Source organism: Myotis davidii, unplaced genomic scaffold, assembly GCF_000327345.1.
Source record: "Myotis davidii unplaced genomic scaffold, ASM32734v1 scaffold399, whole genome shotgun sequence".
NCBI lineage: Eukaryota > Metazoa > Chordata > Mammalia > Chiroptera > Vespertilionidae > Myotis > Myotis davidii.
The window spans coordinates 4,619,695-4,631,475 of record NW_006292094.1 but is presented as its reverse complement, the minus strand read 5'-3'; the positions used below and the strand labels follow the sequence as shown (position 1 = coordinate 4,631,475).

General features: G+C 43.7%; 1 protein-coding gene across 1 annotated transcript in view; it reads left to right on the top strand.

The window, feature by feature from the left end:
- Nucleotides 1-1,776: 1,776 nt before the first annotated feature.
- Nucleotides 1,777-11,781, top strand: part of KDELR2 (KDEL endoplasmic reticulum protein retention receptor 2) — a 15,902-nt gene continuing 5,897 nt past the window's right edge. The window contains exons 1-2 of the mRNA XM_006765427.2: nucleotides 1,777-1,805; nucleotides 6,424-6,524. Of these exons, the coding sequence (XP_006765490.1) occupies nucleotides 6,519-6,524 (6 nt within the window). The 5' untranslated portion in view covers nucleotides 1,777-1,805; nucleotides 6,424-6,518. The remainder of the gene's footprint in view (nucleotides 1,806-6,423; nucleotides 6,525-11,781) is intronic.

Here is an 11,781-nt window from a genome sequence, read left to right as displayed (position 1 = left end):
GGGCCCCGCACCCTGCCCCCGGGAGGGCCGCCCTCTGGGCGCGGGGGTCGGGTCCGGCCTGGCCTGGGAGAGGGGGAGGCTCCCACGCCTTTCTTGGGGAGCATTCTTGCCGCTTTGAGGAATGGGCTGCTTTATCAGACCCCGAGCGCCTCCATGTAATGACGGGCTTGGGGGCCGCCCGGGTCGGTGTGGTCGCTGCGATCCTCGCTCCACGTCACCAGGGAGTTGGCGGCTCCCTCCCGGTGCCCACCCCCTGCGGTGCTGGGGGCAGAGACAGCCCTTCTCGCCGGGACTCCGGCGCTTTCCCAGCCCCGAACGTTCCACAATGGCCGCTTTTTACATTACTTGGTGCTTGCTTTTGGCGCCACGGCCTCCGTGAAGTCACTTTTGATGGATTCTAGAACTTAACTGTCGCAGAGGCAGTAAAAGACGGAGTCCTCAAGGACCCGGGTGGCGGAGATTCCATTTACCGGATTGATTCCTAAAAGATGTCCCCATCTAAAGTCACCCCCCACCTTTGATCGCTGTCCTCGGGCCTCACCTCTCTCCCGGGAGCAAGGCTGAGATCCAGGAAGTCAGCAAACACCAAAAAGACCTTTGAGCGGTCCAGATGGATGTGACAAAGTCCGTGTCCTGAAGCCAGTGTGCCAGGCCGGAGGTGATCTCTCCATTTGTGCGGAGTTCCGAGGGGCTCCGCTGTGTGATTCCGATGACAGCAGAGGAAACGCTGCGAGGGCGGACACTTGAGCACTTGCCTGCTGGGCAGTGAGCTGAGTGCCTTAGGTGGCTCATCCCTGCAGCCCTTAAAGCAGCGGTTCTCAACCTGTGGGTCGCGACCCCTTTGGGGGTCGAACGACCCTTTCACAGGGGTCGCCTAAGACCATCGGAAAACACATCTATAATTACATATTGTTTTTGTGATTAATCACTATGCTTTAATTATGTTCAATTTGTAACTGAAAATACATCCTGCATATGAGATATTTACATGACGATTCATAACAGTAGCAACATCACAGTTATGAAATAGCAACGAAAATAATTTTATGGTTGGGGGTCACCACAACATGAGGAACCGTATTAGAGGGTCCCGGCATCAGGAAGGTTGAGAACCACCTAAGGCTTTAAGGCTTAAAATAACCTTCTGACGCAGGTGCTGTTGCTTGCATTCTGTGGAGGAGGAACTGAGTCTAGGGAGGTGAGACACTCAGTGGTAGAGCCAGGATTAAAACAGGCAATCGGTAACTCGCAATTAAGGATTTTGAAATATCTGTGTATTTTGTCCTAAGTCATTTCAGTGTAAATGTTTGATGCCAGACCAGTGACTTAGGTCATTTTTCGTTGCACTCAGAAAATTATTTTTCCTGCTTTTTGAGATGTAATTGACATATTGTGTTAGTTTTTTGTGTACAACATTGGGTATGTGTGTATTTTGCAAAGTAATTATCACAGTAAGTTTAGTTAACATCACCCACCACAGGTAGTTACAGTTTTCTTTCTTGTGATGAGAACTTTTAAGATCTGCTGTCTTAGCAACGTCCAGATACACAACACAGCTTTGTTAACTATAGACACCGTGTTGTGCATTACACTCTGGGGCTTACTTACCTTATGACTGGAAATTTATACCTTTAGAACACCTCCTGTTTTGCACACCCCTCCCACACACACACAGGAAATGTTACTTTTAATCTTTATTTTTACTCCAAAATTTTTGGATGAGTCTCTTCATTTTCTTTCACACGTTTCTCAGAATCCCTGCCTCTGTCAAGTCATGAAGTTGAAGCATGATGTCTCCTAAACGTGTATGTAAACTAAGATGTTGGACAATCCCAGATAGAAAATTCTTTTTTAATCCACCCGAGGATATTTTTCCATTGATTTTTAGGAAGGGAGGGGGAGAGACAGAAACATCATGTGAAAAAGATAGGAGAGAGACATCGATTGGTTGCCTCTCACATGCGCCCTGACCAGGGCCCAGGCTGGGGAGGAGCCTGCAACCAAGGTATATGCTCTTGATCAGAATCAAACCCGCTACCCTTCAGTCCGAAGGCCGACACTATCCACTGAGCCAGACTGGCCAGGGCTAGGAAATTCTTAAGGGAACCTTGAGTAATAAAGAAAAAATGAGTTCTTTTGTTTGTTTTTAATATTCACTATTTTCATTTGGGAGATTTAGGAAAATATAAAATACTTGAGCCAAAATAATTAGGGAGATAAATAGGTGAGTTCCATTCGTGTGTGTTTGTCAAGAATTCCTACAGTTAAGCCTGTAGTTATAGGGCATTATTAAACTATTTTCCTTGTCAGACTTAGGATCATTTTAGTTCTTATACTTGAGATTTCCTAACCTTTTAAAAATTAAAATTGTGAGGATTATTTTTTCAGAATTAAATGCTAAATTTGACTAGCTGCTTGGTTTTTCCATCCTAAATTATAAAAGTTGTTTAGAGACTTTTGAAAGAGTAAGAATTTGATATGAGTTTCTCAAATAACTGGAATAGGAGACATGCACATCCAGGTTGTGTTTCTCACTTTGAAAATACTGGTATTGGGGCTCACTTTAGGAATTTGGCACCTGTTGTGAACATGCCTGCAGTTACAGACCAGAAGGCGTTTCTCTTAGGTAAGGGATGAGGCAGGCTAGGAAGGAAGTGGGGGATTGTTTCCTGACCGGCTAATTGGAGAGCAGCTGCTTAAAGGACCTATCTTAAAGGGGGGGCAGAGGACTTGATCTTGGTCTTGCTCTGTTTGAATTGGCTTGTCCTTGTCTGTGTCTGCCATGGTCATTACAGAGGGGTGCCCCCATGAAATGTGGGTTTCTCTTATTCCTGAACAATCGTTGCAGCTGGACCCACAGTTTGCTCAAGTTATCACTTTATTCTTGTCCTAAACACTGACCGGCATAGCCTCCGGAGAACAAGCCTGGGTTTGTCGCTACATTTTCCTGTAGGCTGATAGTTATTTGTAGTTCTGTGTCTGTTTTACTTAAATTATTAGTGGAATCCTTCTGAGATCCACATGCCCCAGCCATCCTCCCCTGGCCTCTCCCTGCCCTCCTCCACCTACTGCTTTGATTGTGGGTTGTAGACTTTTCATCCTACCAAACATGCCAGGAATGTACTGAGTCCCTGCGTTTCTCATAATCTCAGTTTATTTTTGAAGTAAATGGGGAACACCTCATCTTTTATTGTTGTCATTGCGTACTTCTAGAAGCTTTTCTCTCACATTCCCAGCCAGTCTCTTGAGTATTCATTGCTCTTAAACATTTGTTGACCACCCACTATGTGCAAGGCACCCAGGACACAACTCAGAGCAGCAGCTTATAGCTATCAAAGTTTCTGCTCAAGAAAGCTGCAATTTAGTTGAAATAATATACTAGTATAGATGTGTGTATATACATATACATATTTAAAGATAAAAATATAGGGTATTAAGCCAAATAAGCAGTGAATCCTGTGAATGTGAAGTTGTAGGAAGGATTTGGGGAAGGATCCCTGACTTCCCAACAAGCAGTGTATAAAACCTCTATGAAGAAAGGTATAGGACTTTGCTGATGGACATAGAAGATGACCTGAATGTACGTTCAAACCCTACTTCTGGATGGGACCAAGCAGGCTGGTGAGGAAGCAAGAAGATACGTCTCCCCAGATTAACTTATTCATAATATCATCAAAGTTAAAAGACAGTGAACTGAGGGAAATAATCTGCAAGATATCAAAGTGACAGAGGGTTAAAACCCGTAAGGTACTCCTACAATTAAAAAAAAAAAAACTGCTAGAAAAATGGACAAAGTTGGCAGTTCACAGAAGGGAAAGGCAGGGTTGACAACATCTAATGTAGGCAAGGTGTGAAATAAAGGGGACTCTCGTCCAGTGTTAGTGAATGTGTAAGGTGGCACAGCCTTTCTAGGGGGAGTTCGACAGTGTGCCACACTTCAAGTGGCATATATTTTATCCCAGCAATTATAGGGAATCTGAACAACAAAAATTGTAATGTGTGTGAATAAACTTTATGTAATTATACAGATGTTTGTTGTACCTAATAAGTACAAAGCTGCTACTTCCTAATCAGGATCCCAGGCTAGAAAGAATAAAGGAGAACTGTGTGAGTGTCCTCAGATTCCACAGACGCAGCTCCTGCTTGGATTCTGCACAACGGGACCAGCTCCAGGCTACATGCTGCCCGTCCCTGTCCTCTGCCCCATGCTCTGCTCAGGAGGCTCTCCCACTCTCTGGGTGGCAGTAAATTAGGGCAGAACCCAGAGCATATTGCCTATTTACACTCACAGAGACAGTATGACTTAGAAACTCTTTGGAAGTATTATCCCAAAATACCACAGAATGAGAATTTACCCCATGACATGAAAGTAAAATGAATTCCATTTTCTTTTGTCTATTTGTTCATTGATTTAGCAAATATTTCCTTAGCCTGCTGTGTGTCAGGCTTAGTGCCCAACACAGATAATACCAAATGGAATAAGGCACATCCTGGGCCTTTGAAGATGTCCGTGTCTAGTGGGGGCTTAGGGGAGAGGGGAGACAGCTGACCAGGTCATCACCCTGTATTCGATAAGTACTGTAATAGGAGCTGGGGTAGCAGCTGGCGTGAAGCAGTTCCCATTATGTAATAAACAGCTCTGAGGAGTGGGTCTTCAAAGATGACTTCCAGAGGAAGTGAGAGTCAGTTGGGTTGCAAAGGGGAGTGGGAAAAAGCAACATGACAGTCCCTGGTTTTTAGTGTAGGAATGTTGAAACTAGAGGACAAAATTTCAAGTCTGAATGGCTTTCAAATTTCCATTTGAATAAACATTTTGCAGCAAAATTTGCCCATATGTATCCTGTAATTTTTTAATTTAAAATACTGGAGTGAACCATATAGGAAGTTCACTAACATTTATCTTTCAAGGCTCCAACAAACATCAAATGTGAATCACGAAGCCCCTGTTCTCCCCCTTCCCATCTTGTCTTCTCTCATATTCTGCGTCAGCGGCAGCGTTGTTGGTTCTCCTCTCCTTTGGAACATTGAACTTTAGTAGGAAAATAAAGTTTCTCATTTCCAGGAGAAAAAGCCAAAAAGAGCAGTCTTACTGTCTGTAGCTCCACTCTTAGCCTTGAGGTTGGTTACTATTGATGGGTCTGGATTAATTTCTATTGAGGTGTTTTTGTGAATAGGCTAGAACTGCAGTTATTCAAACATAGAAAGTAACATCCTTAGATCCAGGCATTTAATTTCAACAAGCTGCAAAATTGTTCGGTAAAATACTATTTTTTAACATGAGATTTTGCCCTTGGATAGGTGGCTCGGTTGGGGTTGTGGGTGTGATTCCCTGTCAGGACACGTACCGAGGCTGCAGGTTCAATCCCGGTTGGGACACATGCAGGAGGCAACCAATTGATGTTTCTCTCTCTTTCTCCCTCTGTCTCTAAAATCAATAAACCTATCCTTGGGCAAGGATTTTAAAAACGTGGATTTTACGTTCTGTAGGTGTATTGCTAATTTGCGTGCAGTAACATATCTGCACATGCTTAAGTAAGTCTAATGGTGAGATTTGCAGTGTTGATGAGGGTGGATAGGTTCTGTTTCCTTAATTCACTCAGTCTTCAACATCTGAGTCCCTTAGTGCACGTCCTTCATCACAAATAACTGGCCAAATGTAGATATTGGAGAAGCCCAGTGCATGCTGTGTGACCCAGACTTTCCCAGCTGAATCCAGGTGTACCACAGCAGTACCCTGGAGGTGGGTTGGTGGTAGGAGGTGGAAACAGTTTCATGGGGTTAAAAAAAAAAGTGCTGCTTTTGAAGACTGGCTGTGTGAGTGTGAGGTTGGTTGTATGATGAAGCTAAGAGATGGAATTTTAAAAAATTGTAATGTGTCCCAGTAAGTGCTGCCCTCACAAAAGAAGTGGCCTTGGAGGCCATACCAGGGGGCTGATGCTCAGACTCTTACGTGAAGCAGTGTTCCTCGTCGCCTCAACCAGAGAGGCTAGCTCCATCCTTGAAAGATTTGTCACCACAAGGTCCTGTTTCCTAATGGAAAGAGGTGCTAAAGGTGACAGAAAAGTTACAACACTAAATAACAGCAGACTTTTTGAAATAAATCTGTTCCTACCTAAAGTGACATATTAGAGAAATAAATGTTCATTTGGACAATGTGCACCCTGGTATGTTGGCTCTGGCCTAATTAAGACACTTTCCTGAGTCGCCCCATCATACTAAGACAACAGTTGCTAGAACCTCCCCAGAGGAGCATGTTCAAGAATGTGAAGGGAAAGAAAAAGGAAATCTCATTTATTTAGAGTCATCCCGGACGTTAGCCTTTGGCCCCTGGTGTCCCATTTTCCAGATCTGCCTTCTGCACAGTGTTACCTACATGCATTAGACGCTTCGGGCTTTTCTAACACTTCCCTGTCATTTCTTTAGGTATTTCCGGAAAAAGCCAGCTTCTCTTTGCACTGGTCTTCACAACTCGATACCTGGATCTTTTTACTTCATTCATTTCACTATATAACACATCTATGAAGGTAGGTATGGGATCCAGTGGGTTGTATTTCATCCATAATTCACAGACCTATGAAAACATCATTGAGTATATTATTTTTTCCATTTCAGAGCAGTATCTGTTTAATTAAATATTTTGAACTTAGAAATTTTTAAATCTTAAGTTCCTTGAGTATGACAAATTTCTAATGCTCTTGATAATCCTATAAGAAAGAGGGGTAAGCCCTGGCCAGTTGGCTCAGTTGGTTGGGCATCATCTCCAAGATGTTGCCAGTTCGATTCGTGGTCAAAGGCACATGCCTGGGTTGCAGGCTCCATCACTGACTGGTAGGGGGTGTGCAGGAGGCAGTTGATTGATGATGTGAGGCTCTCACATCAATGTTTCTCTCTCTCCCCCTCTTCTTTCCTCTCTCTCTAAAAATCAATAAATTACTCTTTAGGAAAAGAGAGAGAGAGAGAGAGAGGGAGAGGGTAACTTTTATGTTTTTAAGCAGAGGGAAATTAGACTCCTGGGAAACCCAGCAAGTCAGTTCAGGACAAGGAATGAAAGCACAGGCTCCTCGCTGCAGTGGCTTATTTTGCTGCTGAGGGACTAGGTTAACCCGCTGCCACTTTCATTTCCCCCACTAAGTCCATGTGTCATAAGCTTTTGCTGTACGTGCCCTCTTTATTATTTTTGCCAAGCTTAAATGATGTCTGTGCCATAATTTACTAAATATGTATTTAAACCTTTTGATTTATCCTCAACATTAGTATCAGTGCTACCTTTAGTGTCTGTATATTTTCCCCAATTCACATTAAAACAAATGTATAACTATTAAAACACAAAATGTTTGCATATACCTAACATTCTGTGTAGCACTGGTGGCTCACACTTCACACTAGGAGAAACAGTATTGAACTCAAACTAACAGAGTGCCCGCAGGGTTGGGCATTTCCCTAGCACTGAGGACAGGCAGGAAGCAAGTCATGATCTGGTGGGGAGAGTAGACCAGCGCTCGCCAACCTTTTGGACCTCACGGATCACCAGTGGTCTGCAGACCACCGGTTGGCGACCATTGCTCCAAATGTTTCTTTTTTTTTTTAGCCTATGTTTCTGCTCTGGGCACTACCGGGAGCACTTACTGCCCACACCAGTGAATCAAGACCAGCAGATTCTCTCTGAGAACTGTAGCAAAGGTTTCTTTAAACCAGCGGTCACCAACCTTTTGGACCTCACATACTACCAGTGGTCCGTGGACCACTGTTGGGCAACCGCTGGAGTAGACAGTCATCTCAGTTCTAAATGAATGGCTGTGATTTGTGATGGGTACTATAGAGGAAAAGTAGGGGGCTCTCAGGATGTGAAAAGGCATTCACTCATTTATTCAAGTGCTTAGTGAGTGTTTGTGTGCCAGGCACTGTTGTAGGCATTTGGTTATTGGCACAGCCAAGAAAGTAATGTTTAAGCTGAAGCTTATTGGTGTAGTATTTATGTTTTGGGTTTTTTGTTGTTATTTTCGTTAATCCTCACCTGAGGATATTTTTCCATTGATTTTTAGAGAGAGTGGAAGGGAAGGGGAGAGACAGAGAGAAACATGGATGTGAGAGAGACACATGGATTGGTTGCCTCCACACAAACCCGACCAGGGCTGGGGATCAAGCCTGCAACTGAGGTACAGGCCCTTGGCCAGAATTGAATCCAGGACCCTTCAGTCCTCAGGCCGAGGCTCTATCAACTGAGCCAAACTGGCTAGGGCTTGGTGTGGTATTTGAAACAACTCCCCAACACTTTGTGTCCAAAAGCATTTTAATAAGCACAGGTCAAAGCAGACAGAGCAATATTTGAGTCTGTCATCTTTACTAAAAAGCAAATTTGAGCTGCCTGTAATCATTCCATTCTTCATTACTAAGTGATGGGAGCTTAGTCATTAGGAAATTGGCTTACTTACACATGCCTGTGGCCCTGCTTGTCCGTGCAAGTTAAACTGCAGGCATTAGAAGTGTGTGAGCAAGAATCCTCTCCCCTCCCCCTCAGGGTACCTAGCCTTCAGAAGAATCCTGCTTGGTTCTAGTTTCCAAGCACATCCTAAGAATCAGATGAGTACAGTCGAGTTTCATGTGCTCATAGCTTTTTACTTTAAACGCCAAAGCACTGATGAGTAGAGAAAAGGGGCTGCTTTCCCCAGCGGCTGCTCTCCCTTATGGATATAATCCGGTCAGGCCACAGCCTGGATGCTGGCCGGGAACCCTGGCAACGTGTTCCTCGGCCAGATGTTCTGCTGGTGGGGACTCTGTGCACACTGATTTTGTTTATACATGTAGATTATGTTATTTTATTCATATACATGTGTACATATATTTGTGTGTGGAGAGAACTCCAACAGTATAAGATTAATCTTGATTTTTCTTTGGTAGTTCTTTGGTGTTTGGATGGGTATGATCAACAATTTTAATACCTTACTATTTGCAAAGACAACTCGTGACGAGGTGCCAGGGACAGTTTAGTGTTTTCGTTTTGTTTTGAAGCAAAACAAAAGGTCTTGATGATTGCTTTCATTGTCCTGTTAAATCATTTGCCTAAATTAATCATTTGCCCCTAATTAAGTTGTGCAAGGTGCTCTTCCTAAGGAGTAGCTGGTAGTCCAGTTGTCTTTACTCACAGGCTAAACCTGCGTTTTGGTTTCTGAGCCTAAAATTCTGGTGTCTGAAAATTGGTGTCATTTCAGAATGTCAGACTTTTCTTTTGGGTTGGATGAATATATGGTGTTTTATGGGTTGGATGAATGTGCAGAAACATCTATAATAATAAAGGCATAACATGCTAATTAGACCAGACGTCCTTCTGGATGCCCTTCCGGATGACCTTCCTGACGAAGCCAGGGCTGTGAGGGAAGTCCGGTTCCCGGGTGTCTGCTGGTGGCCAGAGGGAAGCCCGGGTCCTGGGTGCCTGCCAGCGGCCGGAGGGAAGCCCAGGTCCCGGGTACCAGAGGGAAGCCAGTGCTGGCAGCTGGGGGAAGGAAGGCTTAGTCTTGCATGAATTTCGTGCATCAGGCCCCTAGTATTACATAATTATAAACCTTGAACAGCTATACTGTTATGCAGGTGAAATCACTTTCTATCGTAGGCAGCGGTGTTTTACTGCCTACACTTACTTTCGGTTTTGGTTTTATTAGGTTACCAAAGTTTCATAGCAACAATCTGAAGTTCAGTGTTAAAGTAACATAATTTAAGTAAAAACCATCATTTTATAAAGTTTAAGATGAGTTACATTAATTTATCTTTAAAAAGCAGTACTAAGAAATATAATGATGCTGAAAGAAAGTACATTGGTTTTGTTTTTTTTTTAAATATATTTTATTGATTTTTTACAGAGAGGAAGGGAGAGAGAGAGTCAGAAACATCGATCAGCTGCCTCCTGCACATCCCTCACTGGGGATGTGCCCGCAACCCAGGTACATGCCCTTGACCAGAATCGAACCCGGGACCCTTCAGTCCTCAGGCCGACGCTCCATCCACTGAGCCAAACCGGCTCCGGCAAAAGTACATTGATTTTGAACTGCATTGAACTTTGCTTTTTTTTTCTTAAGCTACATTCTAATAGTTCAAAATGGTATTAAAAATACATTCTCTGGCCCTAACTGGTTTGGCTCAATGGATAGAGCGTCAGCCTGTGGACTGAAGGGTCCCAGGCTCAATTCCGGTCAAGGGCATATACTTTGGTTGTGGGCACATACCCAGTGGGGAGTGTGCAGGAGGCAGCTGATGGATGTTTCTCTCTCATCAATGTTTCTAACTCTCTATCCCTCTCCCTCTCTCTGTAAAAAAATCAATAAAATATTTTAAAAAAATACATTCTCTGGCATTTCACACTTATATTTAAGATACGATCCGGCAATCCCATTCCTAGGTATTTACCCAAGGGAAATGAAATATCACACAAAAGCTTGTACACAAATGTTTATAGCAGCTTTTATCCCCCAAGCTGGAAGCAGTCCACCTGTCCTTAACTGGTGAGTGGATGAACAGACTGGTAACTCACACAGTAGGCTGCCGCTGCTACTGAACAGCAGAAAGGAGTCACTTGTTTTATTAATATACCAACAACATGGATGGATCTCAGATGCATAATGCTAATTGAAAGAAGCTGGTCTTAAAGTCAGCATATTTTATGATTTCATTTTTGCAGCATTCTAGAAAACTCAAAACTACAGAGACCAAGGACAGATCAGAGATTGCCAGAGGTCAGGCCTGGGGGAATTTTGTGGGGTGACAGTACTGATCTGTTAATTTGATTATGGTGGTGGTTATATGACTCATAGAACTATATATACCCCCAAAAATGATTTTTACTATACTTAAATTTTTAAAAATATGTTTTTATTGATTTTATAGAGAAAAAAAGGGAGAAGGAGAGAAATATCAATGAGGGAGAATCACCGAGCCAGCAAACCAGGCATGTGCCCTGATGGGAATTGAACCTGCAGCCTCTTGGTGCATGGGACTACACTCACCCAACGGAGCCACACTGGCTGGGCTATATTTAAATTTTTAAATTAAAACAATCCTAGCCCTGGCTGGTTTGGCTCAGTGGATAGAGCGTCAGCCTGCGGACCAAAGGGTCCCAGGCTCGATTCTGGTCAAGGGCATGTACCTTGATTGCAGGCACATCCCCAGTAGGGAGTGTGCAGGAGGCAGCTGATCGATGTTTCTTGCTCATCGATGTTTCTAACTCTCTATCCCTCTCCCTTCCTCTCTGTAAAAAATCAATAAAATATATATTTAAAAAACAAACAAACAACAAAAAATAATCCTATATAATAAAAGCCTAATATGCAAATCAATCGGACAGCTGAACAAATGGTGGACTGACTGGTCGCTATGATGTACACTGACCACCAGGGGGCAGATGCACAGAGGAAGGCGACCAGCAGCAGCGAGTAGGGGGTGGGGATGGCAGGGGGTGGGGTTGGTGAGCAGGCAGTGCCAGGCCTCCAGCCAAGGCAAGTGCAGGGCGGGGGTGTGTGTGTGTGTGCCTCCATTGTATCGCTCACCTATCGCCCCACAGATCAGCCCTGATCGCCAGCCAGGCCCAGGGACCCTACCCTATATATTGGGAACAGTCTCTTAAATTTAAAAATTAAAACCTGGCAAGGCTACTCTAACACTGAAAAAACAGGATGATGCAGCAATGACATGCATGGACTCGGACTTGAACATTTTGTGGTCAGCCCTGATTCTGACACATAACTGTGACAAAGCCAATTATTTAAACTTCTCTCTGATTCAGTTTTTCCACCC